The following is a 21307-nucleotide window of genomic DNA, read 5'->3' on the forward strand; positions in this document are numbered from 1 at the left end:
ACATACAAGACGATGTATGCAGCTCTGCTTCGCATTACATCGATTCCCACAATGCGTGGGATCTGCCGGCTTTTTTCTTTTTTTTCGCGTTTCGTCGCACTGTCGCGAAGTGTATCTCAGAAGCCACGTAGAAAGAAGCTCGTGTTTGAGATCTGCTCCGCCCCGTGCCGCTACGATCCGACATGCTCACTTGCGAACAGTGTAATTTTCATTAGTTATCCTGACACTTATTGATCCTTATCATAAGTAAACCTATGCTCCGATATCGTATGTATGATGCATCCAATATAAGTGTTTACGTGAAGCAGAACTATCGATTTCGGACAATTTTTATTTTTTAAAGACATTTTCTGAGTATACGGCAGTAAGTGCAAACGGGAGTAAGTGCACTACCGAAAGAGCATGGGTGAGAATCATTAGAGTCATTCGTTGGCAGCAGTGGCATCACCAGGGGGTGGCACACCGGGCCCGTGCCCCCCCTCTTGAATTTTTTTTTTTGCCACGGGATACAGAGCACAACAAAAGAACACTCGACCACACGTCCCTGCCCGGACGCAATGTCGGATCAAGGGCATGAGTCTCCAGAAACAAATTTCTGCCTACGCCACTGGTTGCCAGTGCCACTAAAAAAAAAAAAAAAAAAAAAAACAGGCTCCCTCGCAGAAAGCCGCTTTCAGTGGCTTATACGAAAAGACTAGGCTATTAATGACTCCGCAAATGTTGCAGCGGCCGTAGAGGGGAAAGAGAGAGAGAGAGAGAGAGAGAGAGAGAGAGAAAGTTGTTTTGGCCTTGTGGCGCGACAGCGCTGAGAAGTAGACGAGGCGAAGTCCAATGCAAGTAAACAACGCATGTTCGCGACTTGTCGGATCGCAAAAAAAAAAACAACTAAACAAGCATATTCAGTGGAAAACGATCAGGCTTGACTCCCCGGACACGAAATTAAGCGTACTTACGGATCAGGATGTAGAAGAAAAACACGGGGCACTACGCGAACAACCATTAAACGTGACGGCAGAGAACGAATGCGGGAGACTGCACTTACACCTACCCACGCGCCTTCGCGAAATTCCCTGCAGCGCCAGTCGACCTAGTAGTGCACGACGAACCGACAGGTCGTGTTGGCTTTCGCTAAGCTTCTGTGACACAGAGTCCTCATTTGGAGACACGACTTCACTTTTGCCATTGCTGTGCACTTCTGCGCAACGAAGAGACTACGAACACTGGGTTAACCATAAATTAAGCGTTATTGTAGCCTAAAGTTATTTTACATCACTTATCGATGAAATATTTTGTTACACACGATCGCTTTGGTGAAAGCAGTACCGCGCGGTTTAACGAGACTCTGGACGTGCGGCTTTCGGCAGGAACTTCCCAACATTTTTGCAGCTTTTTTTAGGAATGCTCGCTGCCCGCAGATAACTTTTGAGCGGGTGGTTGAATCCTATGTGTAAATAAATATAGAGCGACTGAGTGTACAATGATTGCACAATTATTAACGGTGTGAATACAATCAATTGCTCTAAAAGGCTCCATTATCTGTGCAAACACTTCCACTTGTATTAAATTTCGTCTCCTGAGCATTGACATCAAGTTATGCAAATTTTACGCATTTATTGACAGTCGATCGTAATGCGTGTAGCAAAGGGCAAAAGAACGCTCACCAGTGGTATGGCCGACCGCACACATATACAGTCGGACTAATAGATAACAAAGTCGCACAGGGGCCATGAATTACTTCGTTATTTGCAATATTCGTTGCAACAGTGGAGATAAAAAATAGGCTCTATCAAGTCAGGAATCTGGCTCGGTTAAAAAATGTAAACAGAAAAATGCAGTATTCTACAGTTTTCGAACCCTCTATAAAAGAGGTAATCCTTGCCTGTAACATTGGGAAATTCTCAAACTAAACAGACCGGAACCTGAGAAGCTATAATAATAATTGTTGGGGTTTGACGTCCCGAAACGAAGACATTATTATGAGGAACGCCGTAATGGTGGACTCCGAAAATTTCGACCAGCTAGGGTTCTCTAACGTACGCCTAAATCTAAGTACACGGGCTCCAAGCATTTTCACCTCCATCGAAAATGGGGATTCGATGCCGTGACCTTCGGTGTCAGCAGCCGGGCACCATAACCAATAGACCACCATGGCGGGTACCAGAGAAGGTGAAACTACAACAAAACAAAGTTGACCAGAATTTCAGCAACATTTTTAACGACATGCCAAACCAAAATTTATTGTCACAACCAGATTTTTAAAGTGTGGTTCTAAGTTGATTTTTTAAAATATTTATATTGCTCTTTATGCTGCTTTTCGAGTTTTGAGCCTGGCGCGTACTGAGTGTTTCTTCGTTACAGCCGATACGGCAGCCACTATTGCGCTTTCGGCTTCGTTTTGGAAAGAATAAATGCCACTAAAATGAAGCGCGACGACCAAAAGTTCGTAATTAGTTCGCTATAACCGATAGTTCGCTATACCGGTGTTCGTTATAACGAGGTTCTACCGTATTGTTAACCATTGTCCTCAACTTGACTTGTAAAGACAATCAATGTATAAGGCAACTGGGCGTTTCAGCAGAGTCTCTTCAGAGTTCAGTTGAGCCGAACATTGATCACAGCTAGTCAAATCCACAATACAATGGAGGAAATATTAGATGCTTCACACGCAGAAAAAGAAGACACTGACTGCACTCAGGAGTTTGAACTTGAGAAGTGACGAACCTAAGGTCTATAGACGACGGCTGGTGGATCACACATTTAGAAGTCACTTCTGCAGCACCTTCAGTAATTTACGTCCCAAAACCACGATATGATTATGAGGGACGCCGTAGTGGAGGCTTCCGGAAATTTTGACCACCCGGGGTTCTTTAACGTGCACTGTTTTCGCACAGCACACGGGCCTCTGCCGTTTCGCCTCCACCGAAATGCGACCGCCGCGGCCGGGATCGTAACTGTGACGTTCGGGTCAGCAGCCGAGCACCTTAACCACTGATCCACCGTGGCGGACTCTCAAGCATCTTCGTGAAACAGGAATATATAATTACATTTAATATAATTGAGTCAGTACGCCCTGTGGAAACCAGAGAGTAAAACCAACAAAGGCACTGACAATAGGTCTATTTCAGTTAGACTCGACTAAAAGAAAGCACTGGCGTTATAGAGTTGCCGGTATACGATTATTTTCGGCCCACATAAGCTATCCGAAAAACCTTCGACAGATAACTCACCAAAACAACCTCTTAGACGACAGTTTTCAGAGCGCTGCACGCAAACATTTTATTATATCTTTCTTACGCCGATCGTAAGGCATTAGCTATGCGAGAGTCGCGTAATGAAGCGCCCGAGTTTCTGAGTTCAGAGACAAGTTAAGCTGCCCTCTGCCTCGCTGAGCTCGTGTTTCAGCACGGGTGACGAGACCTTAACTATGTGCCAACAAATTCCGTGCAGTGCAGGCAAGGCTATGAACGGCTGGATTACAAGCAATTCGTAACGAAAGCAAAGTGTCTGTTTAATATATATATATTGTATTGTATTGTATTGTATTGTATTGTATTGTATTGTATTGTATTGTATTGTATTGTATCGACTGTATTGATCCATCCGCATGTCCGTGCACTAAACAACGACGCAATGTTTACACCCGCTTAGGCTTGCGTAAACGCTCGTTCCCCGTGAAGAAACAATGTTATGGTCCTTTTAAGTACGTCGTTTAGCGCAGGAACACGAAGAAATAAAGTGAGCGCAAGACAGAGAGTGCCCTGTCTTGCCCTGCAAACCTTATTCTTCGTGTTGTTCGTCCAAGCAATGTGTTTGAAAGCATGTCACCGAATATGAACTCGCCTCTACGACGGTTTATGCCGCTCTATAGTAAACAAATGTATTGCGGAGAGGCCGTCAGAAGGCGTCGTTTAAGATTGTCGTTGTTGTCGTTGTTCTTGAGGAGGCAACAACGTTTTCGCTGCAATGCACGAAGTATAAGAGGCGAAGCATACGAGTGCAAAGTAGAAAATAGAAAGGTGCTGCGCGAAAAAGCTCGGCTCGTAGTCGCAAGCATCTCACTCAGACGAAGGAAGAGAAAACAAACAAAACAAAAAAGAAACGTCACGAACACAGCGTGTGCTTTGTTGTATTACACAACTGTACTGCGGCGAATACACCACAAACAACGCCCAAGAATTCGTGTTGATTACACGATGCCACAGCTTTCGCCGCAATGCACAGTGCCACTGAGGCGAAGCTTACCAGCGCGTAGTATGGCTGCGACATAGAGAACAGCTCGTCGCATAATCGGCGGAATCTCGCGCGAAGAAGGGATGATGAGGAGGAAAAGAGGAGGAGGGAGAGACGGAGAAGAGACGAGCATGAGGAGAAGAGGCTCTTGGCTCTGCGCCAGCCAGTGCGTTTCGCGGGAGCCACGCATCAGGGAAGAGCTCTGGGTCAAAAAAGAAAAAAAAGAGAAAGAAATAGTCCGGTGTGGTGGAAGCACCCTGGTGCGAGTTGCGCGTCCAGCTATAGTTGTTTGTTGGGAGGAAAGATATTGCGAGCGAGCGCGATGTTCGTGGGTTGTTACTGGATTGGAGGCGGCGCCTTTTCGTTCCAAGTCGCTGACGTAATGAAGACGTCACGCCATTCGCCTTCTCCCGTGAGGAGAGTCCGATTACGTCAGAAACAAACATGACGTCAGAAACAAATATGGTAAGAAAGCTGCGTGGTCGCGCTCGCTGTGGTTGTGTGTGCTCATGCGTGACGTCGTTAATGCCGCGGCAGCGCTGCTACCACTAACTTACAGAGCAGAAGCCGTCCAGAGGGTCGGATTTTGTTTTCGACAACTTTCATAGATGGTCTCAATATTACGTGACGTAACGTTCAGCACTGCACCTCATGGCAAGAACGGCTATTCTGCCCTTTTTTTTAAATTAAATGTGTTTAAGGAAAAATTGGTGCCCAGGTAATGGCTCCGGCTACTTCTCTTCTCTTACACAATAATTTGCGTCGTGAAGTAGTCGCTAACGATAACACAATATAAGATTTACGCACGAAAATGTCCATTCTCAACACCAATGTTCACAAGTCATAAATATTCACGCAGAAGAAACGACCACGCTTTACAAAAGAGTTCGTCAATGTGATCACACAAACGTCACTCGGCACTTTCCCGCACTACACAGCTGTCATGAAACTCGAGAAACGCATCAAAACACGCGGAACACGTGACCAGAAGTATGTGTCGATAATTACCAATAAAAAAAATAATTGTTTATGCGAATGAATATCTGCGCTTTTTTGTTTTTACCGAAAGAAGGCGGTCAAGAAAATAAGTGACATTTCCGAAAGTGAGCAGCCGACACTCTAAGAACTGTGACTCTCTTTTTATGCATGTGAGAGTCATATGCGTAGCACTACCTTGAGAGAGTCACGTTGACCCTTTTTAGGAGAGTCGTGGAACGCATGACTTTCCAAAAGAGAGTCAATGCACGCCTCTCCTAAAGAGAGTCAACTTGCTTCTCGAGAGGAAGTGATACACATGTGACTATTACATGTATGAAAAGAGTGTCAAATGACACCTTTATTTCTTAGAGTGGGGGATGCGGCTTCAGGACACTTTTGAAGCGTTTTGCCCACGTTATCACGACTATTTCCCACGACATGGTGTACCATTTGCTGATATAGAGAGAAAAACTAAACAAAATGGGAAATGTAGGGGGAGGCTAATCGGTCTAAGCACAAATGACTACGTTGCGGTGGAAAAAAAAAAGGGGGGGGGGGGCTCAGTGACTAAGTTTAATGGGCGTTAGGATAGGAACTATGCGGTGCGTAAATGAAGAAAAAAATTATAAGGATGACACCACGGTTTCACTTGCGATATTATAGCGCAAAACCTGTACAGTTGGTCTGACAACGTCGTTGGGGTTCGCTCAAAGGAAGGGTATACAAGAACCACCACTTACACGGTGCAGGAGTGGGCGCAGCTAGAGGCAACCATTACCGCCAGTACGTTGCATAGATAATTCGGCGAGCTCTCTTGCACTATTGGACACTGTCAAATTTCGTAATGGACTCTGTCAAATTTCATAAGCCGATAAGAGGTGTCGCAGCAGTCCTCTGGGCCAATCAGAATTGACCAATGGAGGAATTTAACAATGAGCAGAGCAGCATCTGAATGTTTGAAATGAGCAGCGTCGTGCACAGACATCCGTCTGTAAGCCAATAGCGGACACTTCTGGAATGTACCGTAATGGCCACCGCACGAACGTAAGTAAATCTTTCCAAAGCCGCAAGCATAGCGACAATAAAGTGTTAACAGTTACCGTCCTTAATTACGTGATCGCGTCATCAGTTACGTCACCATATTCTGGTATGTAACGTCAACAGTAACACAAACATTATTTAGCCCTATGGCATGACAAACGCAAGGCTCCTGAATAGCTCGGGCAGGTGATGAATGCGTCAGTATGCCGTCCGTGGTATTATCAAGGAAAGAGAGTCCATTAATAGTTAGTTAATTAATTAATTAATTGGCGTAGACAACACGTACCTGTTTACTTTTTCTTTTATTTCTGTCGGTTTTCCTTCCTTAAGCAGGTTCAGATGTGTGCTTTATATATGCTCAGGATGTGCAATAAAACCTCAGTTGAAAGTTAGTGCTTATCCTGTCTTGGCCTTGTCACGTGGTTGTTTTTTTTTACGCTATCTATTTGTGCATTACCACAACGGGGCTCCTCTTGAATGACAGCGCAAACATAAGCTGTCGCTCCCCCCCCCCCCCCCCCCATCTCCGATCTCGCGTCGATATAACCAGACGCTTATTTTACGCAACCCACTTACGCATGTGCTTAAACACCCTCACACGTACCTCTGTCACCCAATCCTTTTCCCCTGGTTCTGTCAGTACTCGCTGTCGAGACCCAAAGGCTAATCTGATGCCGCGGATGTCATTATCACGACACGCCTGTCTGCCTGCAGGCAATGAACTCTGTATAGCGAAACGACAACGGTGATAAATACCCGGCGGCGAAAAGCCTGGGGACGCCCCAAAGTCAGAAATTCATGAAACCGAATAAAGACCGGAGTTCCCAGTTAAGTCAGGTTAACGCTAGCTAACTAACACAGCACCGGAGAGCCTCACTGCTATCCGGTGAATAAAAACAAAAAACAAAACAAAAAAAAACTAACTAGAACGACGAACTCCGGATGTGCATTAAAAGGTTCTCGCGAAGAATATAATACCGCGAACCAGCGATAGCTGCATAAAAAGAAAACGAAACCGAAATGCCCCAGACAGGCTGAACAGTGCTAACTGCGAAATTATTCCTGGCTTCGCGAAAACCATTTCCGGTTTGCTCGTAAACAAAAGCAAAAGTTGCAGCCAGCAGGGGCGTAGCCAGGGGGGGGGGCTTATGGGGCTTCAGCCCCCCCCGAAATTTTTCGTGCTCTCATACACCACCAACCAGCGGCGTCACCCGGGTGGTGGGATTTATTGGGCTTGAGCCTGATTATCATTTATTTAATTATTTATCTTTTTCTGACCCTCAAAATAGCAGTTCTAAGCAAGTTTGATATCGTGCTCTACACAGATGGCTCAAAAGTGGATGATGACACAAAACATCAACTGCTAGCTTCTCCTTGGATTCCTTTGCCATGCTATATGTTTAAGTCTATGAACGATTTTAAGCAGAAACGAAGATTTACGTGGCTTGGCTGGACAGGTACCAATGGCTTAGCTACTCAGCGCTTCAAGAGGGTGCGTTTTGTCGAGTGTGTGTCCTTTTTAGCAGAAGTGAGATTGGCAAGGGCCAACATGCGCGCACTAAGCCCTCGTATCCAAGCAATTTCAAAAGTGGAAGAACGCCCTCGAAGTCTTCGGTGCACATGAAGCCACTAAATATCACACTGGCGCTCATCTGGTAGCCGATAGTTTTCTTCAAACCTTCTCAGGATGTGTGCCCAGTGTTGTTGATCAACTGGACCATGGCAGGCAAATTCAAATAACAGAGACCCGAAGGAAGTTACAGCCTATTGTTGAGACAGTTCTTTTTGCGGACGCCAAGGTGTGGCTCTCCGTGGACATACAGACAATGGTCCCATGGATTCAAGCACAGCCTCCACTACAAATACAGGCAACTTCAGAGCGCTGATTCGCATGCGCGCGGATTGTGGCGACGCAGATCTAAAAAAGCATTTGGAAAGTTTCCCAAATAAGGCGTCATATTTTATTCCAGATGTACAAAACCACATTATAGAAATCGCTGCTGCAATCATCAAGGAAAGCCTAGTTGCAAAAGTAAACGCTGCAGGCTGCTTCTCCGTACTTGCTGATGAAACGACGGATGTTGCTGGTATCGAGCAGCTTACTGTTTGTGCAAGGTACCTTAATAAGGATGCGTACGGAATCGAAGAAGTGTTCTTAGGCTTTGTGCCAATTCACGACCAAATGGCCGGGCCCTCGCCGACACCATCATAAGGCTCCTTATAGAAATGGGAATTAACATGCAGCATCTCCGTGGTCAAGGCTACGATGGTGCACGTTCGATGGCCGGCAAAACGAATGGTGTTCAAGCTGCTGTTCGTGAGAAATAGCCAGCCGCACTCTATGTACTCACTGAGCGTGTCACTCCCTTAACCTATAGTTGTGTGTGCGGCATGCTCCATCACAGACATGCCAAACTGTTTTGGGAGTCTGAAGGCGACGTCAGTTTTTTCCCGTAAATCTTCCGCTCACACGTTTTGCGAAAAATGATAAGTTTGAGCTGTCGTGAATCTACAAGGCAGCGCCTTTTGGGACTATGCGAAAAGCGCCTTGCCGAGAAGCACGATGCAGTGCTCTCATTTGTGAGCCTCTTTGAACCGTTGATCGCGGCACTAGAGGAGATTAAGTTTAACGGAAATGGCGAAAGTCCAGTGCAGGCAAACAGTCTAATGTTGGCACTCTTTTCACCAGCGTTCCTTGTAAGCCTGCATGTGACGGAGCACGTGTTAGCACTGACTTTGCCACTGTTAAAGGAGCTGCAGACGAGGAGTATCGACATGAGCGCTGCCATTGACGACATAGAATTCGTACAGCAGACAATTGAAAGTGACCGCAAGAACACGAATGCTTCTTTCTCAAAAATACTTGCACAAGTGCAGGCATCGGCAGAAAAACTGAATGTGGAGATCACCAGACGTCGAGCCGGTGCCCGGAAGCAAAACCTTGGGAGCAATGCATTCGAAAGCGCGGAAGAATATTTTCGCAGAACCCTGTTCATTCCGTTCATGGACCACGTACTAGCCCAGTTAAACCAACGGTTCGAAAAGCACGGGGCACTTCTAAAGGACTTTTCATTAAGTGTACCATCCGTAATACCACCAATGCAAGATGGTCGGGAGAAAGGAGCAGAAAATCTTCTGACCGTTTTTGCGCATGACGTCGAAACGAGGGCTGGTTTCGGAGAACCGCGACTATTGTGGACAAAGTGGGCGAACAAAGCAGCAAACCAGCGCCCCAGTACTGGAACCGATGCCCTCTCTCATTGCGACAGCAGGTTCTATGCGAATGTGTACAAGCTACTCCGGATTCTAGTCACCCTTCCAGTGACCACTGCCAGCGCAGAGAGAACGTTTTCAAGCATGAGGTTACTTAAGAACTACTTACGCTCCACGATATCTGAGGAACGCATGGTTGGCCAGTCACTTCTGTACGCTCACAGAAATGTCGACATCAGCGTGTCGGAAGCCATTAACCACTTCGCTAAGCTTCCTCGCTGGGTCAACTTTGTCCTTTGATACCGAGCAGGACAAAAATCAGCGCAAACGAAACGAAAAGACACTTCTGTTCCAGAGTTTATGTCAATGAGCCCGTAATTCTGACGCAGTATTATTGTCCACCACCTTTTAAAGCCGTGAGGATTTTGTACCTTTTAGCGGTTAACACTGTGACCTAATATAAACATAAGAATACGGGCATCAGGTGGACATTACCAGCCAATCGACAGCTTCACCTTGTTCACTGAGAGGTCGGCATACGCGGCGTTACCAAACAAATTCAACTATTGGGAAGCCGTACTAGCATCATTGTTTGTTACTTTCATTTGTCGTTTTTGTTCTTCATTGCTTTTTGAACTAGAAGCGGCAACCTTCCTTTTATATAGAGTGCACAATAGTGGTTCGCACTTTTAAAACAGTTTTGAAATAGTTTCTTTCGTTATTTCTGCGCTCTTCCTTTATAGTTCTGTCCAAATGGTGCGTCCGAGACAGCTGCTTGGCCCAAGGACATATCAGTTGGGCATTATGTATAGTGATCATTGCTTAGTTCCGTTTATTGATGGCATATTTAAATGTACATTTTGTGAAGTTTTGCTTATGCGTACTGCGCACTGTTTCCGGTGACTTATGTTTTGCCCGTATTCGAGGTGTACTTTCCCATTCTTGCTTTTCCCTGGCCGCATCATTTGTGCAAAAAGATGAACATTTTGCGTAAACAATGTGCATTAAAATATTTCATCTCGTCCTGGTTATTTCGTGGACTTCATTTTTTTGTTATCAGGCGCTTGTTCAGTTCAAAACTGATGCAGTTCCGAAGTTTACGTGATATTTGCCGTACCTGTTACACACACACACAAAAAAATATTGAAAAGATTGAAGACAGTTATTCCTGGAAAGATCTTGCGGGCATGCCAACATAATATTTTTACGAAAAAAACACATTTCTTACTCGTTCTTAACAGAGGGCAGCATTCAAGAAGTGATTTGCAGCATCTAATACAAATTGTCACTGGTAATACATATTAATGGTAATACCAGTGACAATGTATGTACATGGTAATACATGTACATACCCACGCCTTTTTTGGAAAATTATGAAACCGGACGACAAAACCACATTCTCTCTTTGTGACACTTCTGGATCCCCCGTCGCCGATTGCGACGTTCCATCCGTCAACTCTGCATTTTGTTCCTTCTTTACTAACGAACCTAACAACGAACCTCCTGATTTTCCGCATTTTGCTTTTCCGCCAATGCCAAAGATTGAATTCAATTCAGAGGGAATTGTAAAAGTTATTAACCAATTAAAGAACTCTTCGTCATACAGTATAGATGGGATAAACGCCAAAATTCTGAAAAATACTAAACATGTATGCAGTTCCATATTGTCAATCATTTTTCAGCAGTCACTCGACACAGGTTAAGTCCCATTAGACTGGAGAGTTGGGAAGGTCATTCCGGTCTTCAAGAAAGGTGACCGCTCATTTGCAGGTAACTACCGACTAATCTCGCTCACTAGAGTTTGTTCAAAGATCATGGAACACGTCATCTTTTCTCATGTTGCTACAAGTTTATCATCCGTAAACTTCTTTCACCCAAACCAACATGGCTTTCGTAAAGATCACTCATGCGAGACCCAACTAACATTATTCCTGCACGACATTCACCTTCATATGGACCGTAACATCCCAATTGACACACTGTTCTTAGATTTTGAAAAAGCCTTCGATAAGGTACCCCACTCCCGTCTCCTTCTAAAAACCTCGCGTCTAAACCTTCATCGCCATGTTTTTACCTGGATCAAAGCATTCCTAACAAACCGTAAACAATTCGTGCATGTTAATGATCACTCCTCCGACCTCTCTCATGTCTTGTCCGGTGTGCCCCAGGGTACCGTCCAAGGGCCTCTTTTATTCATAATATACATTAACGATATTCCACTTTCCGTTGAATCTAACATCCGTCTTTTTGCTGATGATTGTGTCCTCTACCGCCCTATAAATAACCCCACCGATGTCTCCTCTCTACAGCATGACCTCTCACGCATTCAGCAGTGGTGTACCACCTGGTTGATGTCCCTAATGCGAAAAAAACATTACTAATTTCTTTCCATCGTCGCCGAAACCACACGCCGGCTACTTACACAATCAGCAACGGTCATATAGCTGCTACTGACTCGATTAAATGACTGGGCGTCCATCTTTCGAGTGGCCTATCTTGGGGCGACCATATAAATCATATAATTCACTCCGCTAACCGCGCTCTCGGGTACATACGCCGTTACATTTCCATGGCACCACCTTCCGTTAAACTACTCGCTCATAAAACCATTGTGAGACCAAAACTTGAGTATGCATCTGCTGTCTTTGACCCCCACCAAACTAATCATATCGAAATAAGTCAAGACAGAACCGAGCAACCAGATTCATTGTTTCAGATTATTCCCGCTACTCGAGCGTCTCCGCCCTCAAATCCCAGTTAAATCTTTCTACCCTCGCTCTTCGTCGTCGTATTGCACGTCTCTGCCTTTTTCACAGATTCTTTATTCAACCCCCCGTGACAACCACCTCATCCAGCCGGTCCATCGAGGTCATCGCACAAGTCATCCAAATGCTGTGATTCCGCCACGTGCCCACACCACCTCATTTCAGCAGTCCTTTTTGCGCACCGCCCGAGACTGGCATGACCTTCCGAACGGAGCAGCAGTCATCCGCGATTTTGCGCGCTTGAAAAATGCCATCCAGGAAACAGACTCAACCACATCCTAACATACACCTTCATCGATACCGCCATTTTATGACGCCCACCCCTCATGTAGAGTCCCATACGGGACCTTTGCGGATATAATAAATAAATAAATAAATAAATAAATAAATAAATAAATAAATAAATAAATAAATAAATAAATAAATAAATAAATAAATAAATACATTAATTAATTAATGTTATTCATATACTTAGTCGTTCTAAAAATTCAATGAGGAAGTCGCGCTGCAACGTGAGCCCCCCCCGAACAAAATTCCTGGCTACGCCACTGGCAGCCAGTGAGCAGCAGTTTCAGTTCAGGGGATAGAAAGATCCTAAACGTAAAAACAGGGGATCTCGTGCTTCCACTCCTGCTTGATAAAAAGCTTTTTCTCTTTTTTTTCTGTTTTATATCTTAACGAAATCGCTATCCCATAGTTTCGCGCGACAGACAACACCCGTCGACTCACTTTGATCTCAACCTAGTTCGGGGCTCATGCATATTCCCCCTCCCCCATCTCTTCCCGCATACTCGGAACAGAAAAGGGCGGTTCCGGCCATCCTCTTGATAAAGTACATTTTGTTTTTGGAAGTCCCCCCAAAAAATGTTCGCTTCTTTACTAACGGCAACCGAATTTTCTCGATACTAACGAGCACTCTTCTTTTTTTTTTTGCCGCAAGAACGACTTGTCAGCTACCGATCCCTGAAAACTATCGGTGTAAGGACGAAATCGAAACTATACTTTAAATGAAGTTGTAGACGTAAGTTTGCCTTTATTTAAAGTTGGCAGCAATGTTTGATTGTTATCTCGTTTCAAACGTGGTATTCGTAGTCGAGTGACGAAGGCTTATTAGATTTGAAAGATATAAGCGCATGAAAATCTATCTATCTATCTATCTATCTATCTATCTATCTATCTATCTATCTATCTATCTATCTATCTATCTATCTATCTATCTATCTATCTATCTATCTATCTATCTATCTATCTATCTATCTATCTATCTATCTATCTATCTATCTATCTATCTATCTATCTATCTATCTATCTATCTATCTATCTATCTATCTATCTATCTATCTATCTATCTATCTATCTATCTATCTACTCTATCTATCTCTCTATCTATCTATCTACTATCTATCTATCTATCTATCTATCTATCTATCTATCTATCTATCTATCTATCTATCTATCTATCTATCTATCTATCTATCTATCTATCTATCTATCTATCTATCTATCTATCTATCTATCTTATTTTCATTCCCTTATTTCTTTAAAATACGATAATCGAGGCGACGTTACAATACATCAATCCGTGGCATTGCATCTTTCTGCCCTTTTCAAGACCGCATAGCCCCAGCCCTTTTTTTTACAAAAGCCGCTTATAGTCGAACAAATGCGGTAACTTGGTTCCTCACTCCGGGCAAGCTGCCATATATATCCGAGTCAATTGCACGCAAGCTGCGCTTTACGGGATACGTCGCTCGCGGCAGCATATTCTGACAGATTAACGAGGAGCGAAGGAGGCGTGGTATACCTTACAGTCGTGGACCCACTAATTTGACTGCCGACGAGAAGGATCCGGAAATCGTTTTTGACGGGAGAGCTTTTTAAGCTGGTTGCCCTCGCCGACGAGCTGTCAAGGTGATGAGCAGATGAAGAAAAATATTCAAACATGCCGGTAGCGAGGTTCGCCGAGGCTTTAGTCGAGGCAGAGCTGATCGCTGCGGGAGGGCGCTGCAGTATCGTTCTCAGACCGCTTATTATGACTTCACTTCGACTCTAGGTTACTGACAGCGATATTTTTAGGCTAATTTTCTTAAACGTATTTCGATAAATTATGTCGTATCGTGAACACAAAACAATATTAACAATACCTGTTCGGTTATTCGCGTTTTTGTTTATATAATCGCCATTTTCTGGCAACTACGACCCGTTTTCACTTGGTTATTAGATTAAAACGAAAAAAATTAAAACAGAGGAGATTCTCTAGTGTTCCCCCTATATCGCTCTCTCTTTCTCTCTCTCTCTCTCACACACACACCCGCGCGCGCGCGCGCGCACGCACGCACGCACGCACGCACAAAAAGCAGTCCCGTCGTAGTCCACGTTACAACGTAGCGCGAATATCTTTTCATGCGATCTGAATTTTCCCATAAACAACAGGGATGATCGTGTGTATTACATGATGCGAATTAGTTTAGGAGTGCAGAATATCGGAAATAAATAAATAAATAAATAAATAAATAAATAAATAAATAAATAAATAAATAAATAAATAAATAAATAAATAAAGAATGCAATAAAGAAAGAAAAAGGAAGAAAAGAAAAGACTGCACTAGGGGAAAGAGTGGCGGACCATTTCACCGTCGCAGTTACCGCAGCGCTGTTGAATGTGGAACAGCGTTCTCCTCCAATTCTTCAGGAACTGTGTTCAATTCCCAGTGCCGCCGGACACACACCGGGTTTTCTAATGGGTAGATAGCGCGACCCGGTGTTCGGGCGTATGCGGACACTCGCCTCTAAAGGTGGCGTTTCCGTTCCTCTCTGAGTATTCTATCTTTGACTCCCAATCCTCTCAAGTCACTGAGCCGTGCTTCCTTTATGAGGGATAAAAGAGGGACTTGGGAGCGCTTCCCCTTTCGGGAAAATCGCTTGGCGCCTGCGTGTCTGGTTTCCTTCTTTCTTCCTTTGTTTCTTTTCCCCTTTTCCTTGCTTTTTTTCTTTGATTCTTTTTGTCACAATGCGCAATACTGCCTCCGGTTTCCTGCCTCCATGCGGGGAATTCGACCTTAATTACCATGCTTAGCAGCGCGACAGTTCAGTTGCTACATGCAACAACGACTACCAAGCGTTCATATCCAGGCAACAATAAAATGCGGAAGCGCGAAATGACGATTGACCTTGAAAAAAAGAAAGACTGGGTCTCCGACAAATGCACTACCGAGGAAGAATCACTTATTGGAAAAGGGCGCACACAAACAGGCACGTGACAAATGCACCCGCGAGGGCCGCATTTCTGTACACCGCCGGGCTAACTGTAACTCATAAGAAGATTCTTATACATAAGTCTTTCCTAATTCCAAATTACTCTATACCTGGAGAGTCACCTATAGTTTGCACGATATTCGTAGGGGAAACATGTACTTGGAATACGGTTCGACTTTAGCACCCCATCTGAAAGGTCAAACAGTATTCCAAGCGGCCCCCGATTGACCTTTCGACAAGTCATTCCTTCTTTACCTTTTCGTTTTCGCCGAGCTCTGAAAACGAGCACACGCCAGCTGTCGCTCCCGTGCTACCGCGAAACCCGCAGGCACTTTCCAACTTCCAAAGCATTAGGTTATTATTATTATTATTATTATTATTATTATTATTATTATTATTATTATTATTATTATTATTATTATTATTATTATCCTGCATATTACGAAGACAATTCGTAGCCAGACCGAACCTGCCGCAGCTGTCGGCACCGACTGATGTCGTTGAGTTTCGTAACATAGCTGGGGCGTTAATGTCGTTTGCGCAACACCTCATCTCCCGACTTCCGTCATGGTTCCCGCAATTAGGGCGCCACTACTGCGCGAAAGAACAGGTCTTTCCTGTCTCCTGCGTTCCTCTCCTTTCTGCTCCGAGTTCTATCGCCTTGCACATAAGAATTGACGAATAAGCTTGTTTTTTTTAGACTTTTTTTGTCACAGACGTCTGGGCGTGTCTTTATACTGTACAGAAATTACATAATCTGTAATGTCACGTACAAACTACTCTACAAAAGTGTAAATATTGATACAACTCCGCCGCAGTACAGCAGGGCTCGACGCTTACCGTGGAAAATACTTAAACGCTCCTCGTTTAAAAGAAATTGCGCCATCTTGCTGCAGCAAAACTTCCTCGCACACTAGCTGGTTCATAGTGAACTACTGACGTGCTGCGGAATAATAAAAAAAGACCTTGTCTTCCTCTGTCCTCTCTCTCTCTCTGGCAGGACAGAGACGGGACATCCTGGCCCTGTGCTGCCCTCCCGTTCTTTTTTTCTGCTTGCGCAGAACTCCAGTTGTTAACTAATTTGTAATGCACTTTAAAACTGTGGTGTCTAAACTTACGCGCGGTGCATTAGACACATTCTTGTGGGAGTTGCGTGGTCCCGTGGTAGCGCAGCTCGACCAGCTGAGCGCGCTGCCGTCGCCAGCGACAGCTGCGCGTTGGACGAGTCGAAGAGGACAGGCAGTGCTCAGAAAGAGGGTATACATATGATTGCCCGCATCTGCCTTGACACACGTGGCCTAGCTTAATTTGTGGCGCGAATTATTTCATGATGCTGTAGCCTAAGTGGTGATAAAATGTAAAGAAAAAGCTGTTTCATTGTCCCTTTAACTGTCAATGCATGCGAATACTAGGACAGGCACCCATGCTTTCTACCCGAAGTCTGCCCCGACGTATATCGCGACGACGCCTCCCCGTCCTGCGGGCAGACCTCCACTGTCGCGCACATGCTCTGGGAGTGAGGGTCGAGACACTACAAGTTAAGCAAGGATTAGTGGGACTCGCTTCTATGTAGTCCCGCTCTAGACGAGCAAATCCTGGCTATCCGGCATGCCCGCGATGGGGCCGGTGGGCTAGACCTGCCGGTCCCGACGTGGGACAAGCCGGCTACGCGACTAGTTCGCGTCCTCGCCGGAACCTCAAATAAGGACACTCACTCACTCACTCACTCACTCACTCACTCACTCACTCACTCACTCACTCACTCACTCACTCACTCACTCACTCACTCACTCACTCACTCACTCACTCACTCACTCACTCACTCACTCACTCACTCACTCACTCACTCACTCACTCACTCACTCACTCACTCACTCACTCACTCACTCACTCACTCACTCACTCACTCACTCACTCACTCACTCACTCACTCACTCACTCACCATCAAGGATAGCTCGCACAGGCGTGAGGGTCGCACTCACCAGGAATTCGGTCTTGAGGAGCACGTCGTACTTTTTGAAGAGCGCGATGTGCTTGGGGAACCGGGCCAGCTCGATGGGCTGGGTGGGTATGAAAGAGGACGCCTCGTCCGGAAGAGGGAGAAGGCCGCTGTTGAGCAGCGACAGCTGAAGCATGTTCAGCGAGCTGATGACGCCAGAGTTGGCGCTGCGTAGCCGCTGCGCCCGTGGCTTGGTCCGCGGCGGAGGCGGCGCCGAGCCGTGTGAAGACTTGGACTTGCTCTTAGACTTGTTCTTGAGCTAGGAGAGAAGAACGATACGAGTTATGTTAAGTGAAAAGGGTGACTCTTCTCTTTCAACATCGTGTCACACTCTGCCTTTCTTACTGAAGTCACTAAATCGCGAATACACTGATCCTTCCTCTAAACCAAACATTCGTATGAAGGGATTTCTCTGCTTTGCTCCTTTGCAGAATAAACCACATATATTCGAATTAACTTAGACCATCTCGGGTGTACAAACGCGCATCCAAGTACATACATGTGTTTGCAGTTAACCCTAACGAAATGCGGCCGCCTTGGCCGGTAATTTAACCACGGTCATCCAGCGTAACAACTGGAACAGATTTTCACCGTTTAATTACTTCAAAGGTCAAACCACATGCAGGCGCGCTCAATGTGGGCCCGCACCTTGGGCGTCGACGCCTGCGTCGGCGCGTTGGAAGCGGCGGGCGCCGATGACGAGGACTTCTTGCTGCCTCTGCCCATCTTGGGGCGGGCGCCCGAAGGCGGGGCTTCCAGCGCCGCGTCGCTCGAGTGCTTCCTCACGCCGCTGTCGGCCAGCCTGCAGTGCGGCTGGGCCGCCCGCGCATGCGCACCCCCTCCACTCCTCCTTCACGCAGCAGGCTCTAACGGCAGCGCCACCGCGCGCTCACGCGCGGTACCACGAAGACAGCAACATGGCCGCCGCTTCTGCTGGTGCTGCTGACGATGCCTCCTCCGGTGATCAGAGACGATGATTCGTCCACCGTCTTGGAAGAGCGGAGAAGGGACCACCGTCGATCGAGAGTCAGCTGTTTCTGCAAATGGGGAAAATTTACACAGTGTAAACGTAATGAACTTCACAAGAGCGAGGCGTTACAACGTCATGTGTTCCTTGTCTCAACGAACGAGATCAATGTATGCAGACGGTACAGTTCCCGCGCCAGCACTTGGTCTTACAAACTGTTTTCTTTTTCATGAAATAAAAGATCGGTATCACTATAATCTGCTTACAACTTGAGGACTCGGCGGCTACGCCTTCACCAGTATGCGATCATCGGATCCGGTACCCTACAATAGCAAAGACTACGAGAAGCAAGTCGCACGAACAATGTACATAGCTGCTGTAATTAAATTACGTCATTTTCCTACGTGCGTCTCGAACTAATACCGTGAAAGCTCGTTATAACGAAGTACCATTGCGACCATAAATTAGTTCGCTGTACTCAATATTCGTTGTAACAATAGAGATGAATATGGGCTTAAGAAATCGGCAATTTGGCTCGCGCAAATATTCTAGACATAAAGACCATTATCCCAGGTTTGAAACTGACAATAAACGAGATAATGATTACTTTTCTCCTTGTAGTATTTCAATGTAAATAGACCGGGGCATCACAAATGTGAAATGAAAACAGGATGAAGTTCGTTTGAGAAAGCAGACCTGCTTTCACATTTACTTGAACAAGGATGTGATATTCGATACACAGAGATACACAGCTACACTAAAATAAATGTGATTGTGAATTGTCTTTCAATATTCATTTTACTTTTTATAATAGCTTTCGAGTATTTAACCTTGCGCGAATCAAACATTACTTCGTGGAGGCTTTCGTGTTTCGGTTTCGTTATAAAAATGACAAACGTAACTGAAAAGAAGAGTGACCAACCAAAGTCCGTACTTAATTCGCTAAAACCGATAATAGCTATACCAGTGTTTGTTAAAAGGAGATTCGACATAATACTTCCATACCTCTGGAGAGCTGCTAATCGTCGACGTGTTCGAGTGATTATATATTTTTAACGCGATAGCCTTAACCCCTTCGGCCCTGGTGGTGTCAGTTGACACCAAAACACAACATTTCCCCTAGCACCTCCGAAATGAAACCAAGACTGCTCAATCTTGAGGGAATATTTCTTCAATGATCCCCACTGTGACTGACACCAATATAGCAGGTTTGCGGAGCTGGGAGCCACAAACAAGGTGCTTGACCGAAGTCATGCGTGACGCCGAGGCGGGTACGCTGAAACGGGTAAGCGCCATTTTCGGGACGACGTACCGAAGCTGTTTCAATGAGTATCACACTGAAAAATAAGACGTTGGTTCACATTTTGCGCGCTCTAGTCAGTAGCAGGAATAAAGAAGCCATTTTTCTCATTTCACAACCACTGGGCCCTGATGACTTAATTTGATTCCATGTTTATTAATCCGCAAATACTTTCACCACTGGCTCAATTTTTCGTGTGCGCTCTTCTGAGGTCTTAACTATTAGGAAAACACGCACAAAAAAAAGTATCCGACCAAAGCAAAAACATCAAAGGTTGAAAGGGTTAAATGCCTCATCAGACACTGGCCTTTAAAAACATGACGCGCGGTGCAGATACTGACGTGACCTCACACACAATGATAAATAAAAACCAAGGTTCGAGCGGAAACCAAACCTAGGCACACTGCGAGGCAGTCAAGCATACTAACACAGAGCCACGCTAGCGATTCAATCTTCTTTGGAAAAAGACCCTGCACAGGCGTTACGTCGGTCGAGTAGTTACGTTGACAGATGTCATGCTGCGTGAGAGAGGATTATTATTATTATTATTATTATTATTATTATTATTATTATTATCATCATCATCATCATCATCATCATCATCATCATCCAGAGCATCAACACAGTGTGAAGCTACGTAGGTGTAGACATTGCCTTACAGGCGCGTAGTGGGTACTTCGCAAAACGCTGTCGAATTATCGCTTTCCGGACGACTTTCGACTTGGAGTCGTCTTACACGAATGCACAGGGTGCCCTGCGAGTTTGCTTTCAATTTTATTGCGGTATCTAGAACGACTGTTTTTACGTGCCTTTTATAACGACTGCACCCAATCATAAACGTATTTCAATTTTCGTGCCCCTTAATGTACTGAACATGCACAACACTTTCACGCAGACGCCAGGCAGCGACGGAATCCGGATTATGCTTGCCCCCCGCTTTTATATCACCGTTTCGTTTTATTACGACTCCGAAATCATGTAGCGTGAGCGTTCTCCCATTCCAGGATACCATCGGGGATGGCAGCACGCCAGTTGTAGTGTCCAGCAGCAGAACAGTGTCATCACGCCAGGGACCAATCAAAGCGTGATGACCGAGACGGCAAAAGAAAAAAAAAAGAAAGAAAAACTGAATGTGACACAATGAAAAGAAGTCGCGTAGGATGCACGACCACAGGCTCAAGGAGACATCGCTGAAAGAGCTGAAAAAGCAGGCTCCCTCATTGGTCATCCGTCAATCTTTAAAGAAGACGAGAAAAAGAAAATATGTCGCCACGCTCTCTATATGGTCCTTGGAGCACGTTCCTCAAGCATCCGGTAACAAGGATACCCCGCGGCGCAATAGCAACGCACGCCCTTATGTGGGGCTCCCGCAAAACAATTCATCACAAACTGGGGCGCTCTAGCACACACGCATGTCGTGTACGCTAACAAATCACGTCGCTCCCATCTAGGACACGCGGCCTCATTCGCATTTGTCAGCGTCTATAGGTCGAAGAATACCAGTGAATCCTTTTTCGCTGACGCAGATGAAGTGAAGGCACCCCATACGCTAGGCAGC

General features: G+C 45.4%; 1 protein-coding gene across 3 annotated transcripts in view; it reads right to left on the reverse strand.

Moving 5' to 3' along the window:
- Nucleotides 1-21307, reverse strand: part of LOC119405177 (receptor-type tyrosine-protein phosphatase kappa) — a 190352-nt gene that overhangs the window by 61213 nt on the left and 107832 nt on the right. For all 3 annotated transcript variants that reach the window (XM_049419228.1, XM_037671990.2, XM_049419227.1), the window contains exons 2-3: nucleotides 18131-18519; nucleotides 17466-17741 (exon numbers count right to left, since the gene is read on the reverse strand). In XM_049419228.1, coding sequence (XP_049275185.1) covers nucleotides 17466-17741; nucleotides 18131-18208 — 354 coding nt within the window. In that variant the 5' untranslated portion in view covers nucleotides 18209-18519. The remainder of the gene's footprint in view (nucleotides 1-17465; nucleotides 17742-18130; nucleotides 18520-21307) is intronic.

The sequence above is a fragment of the Rhipicephalus sanguineus genome, chromosome 9, assembly GCF_013339695.2.
Source record: "Rhipicephalus sanguineus isolate Rsan-2018 chromosome 9, BIME_Rsan_1.4, whole genome shotgun sequence".
Lineage (NCBI taxonomy): Eukaryota > Metazoa > Arthropoda > Arachnida > Ixodida > Ixodidae > Rhipicephalus > Rhipicephalus sanguineus.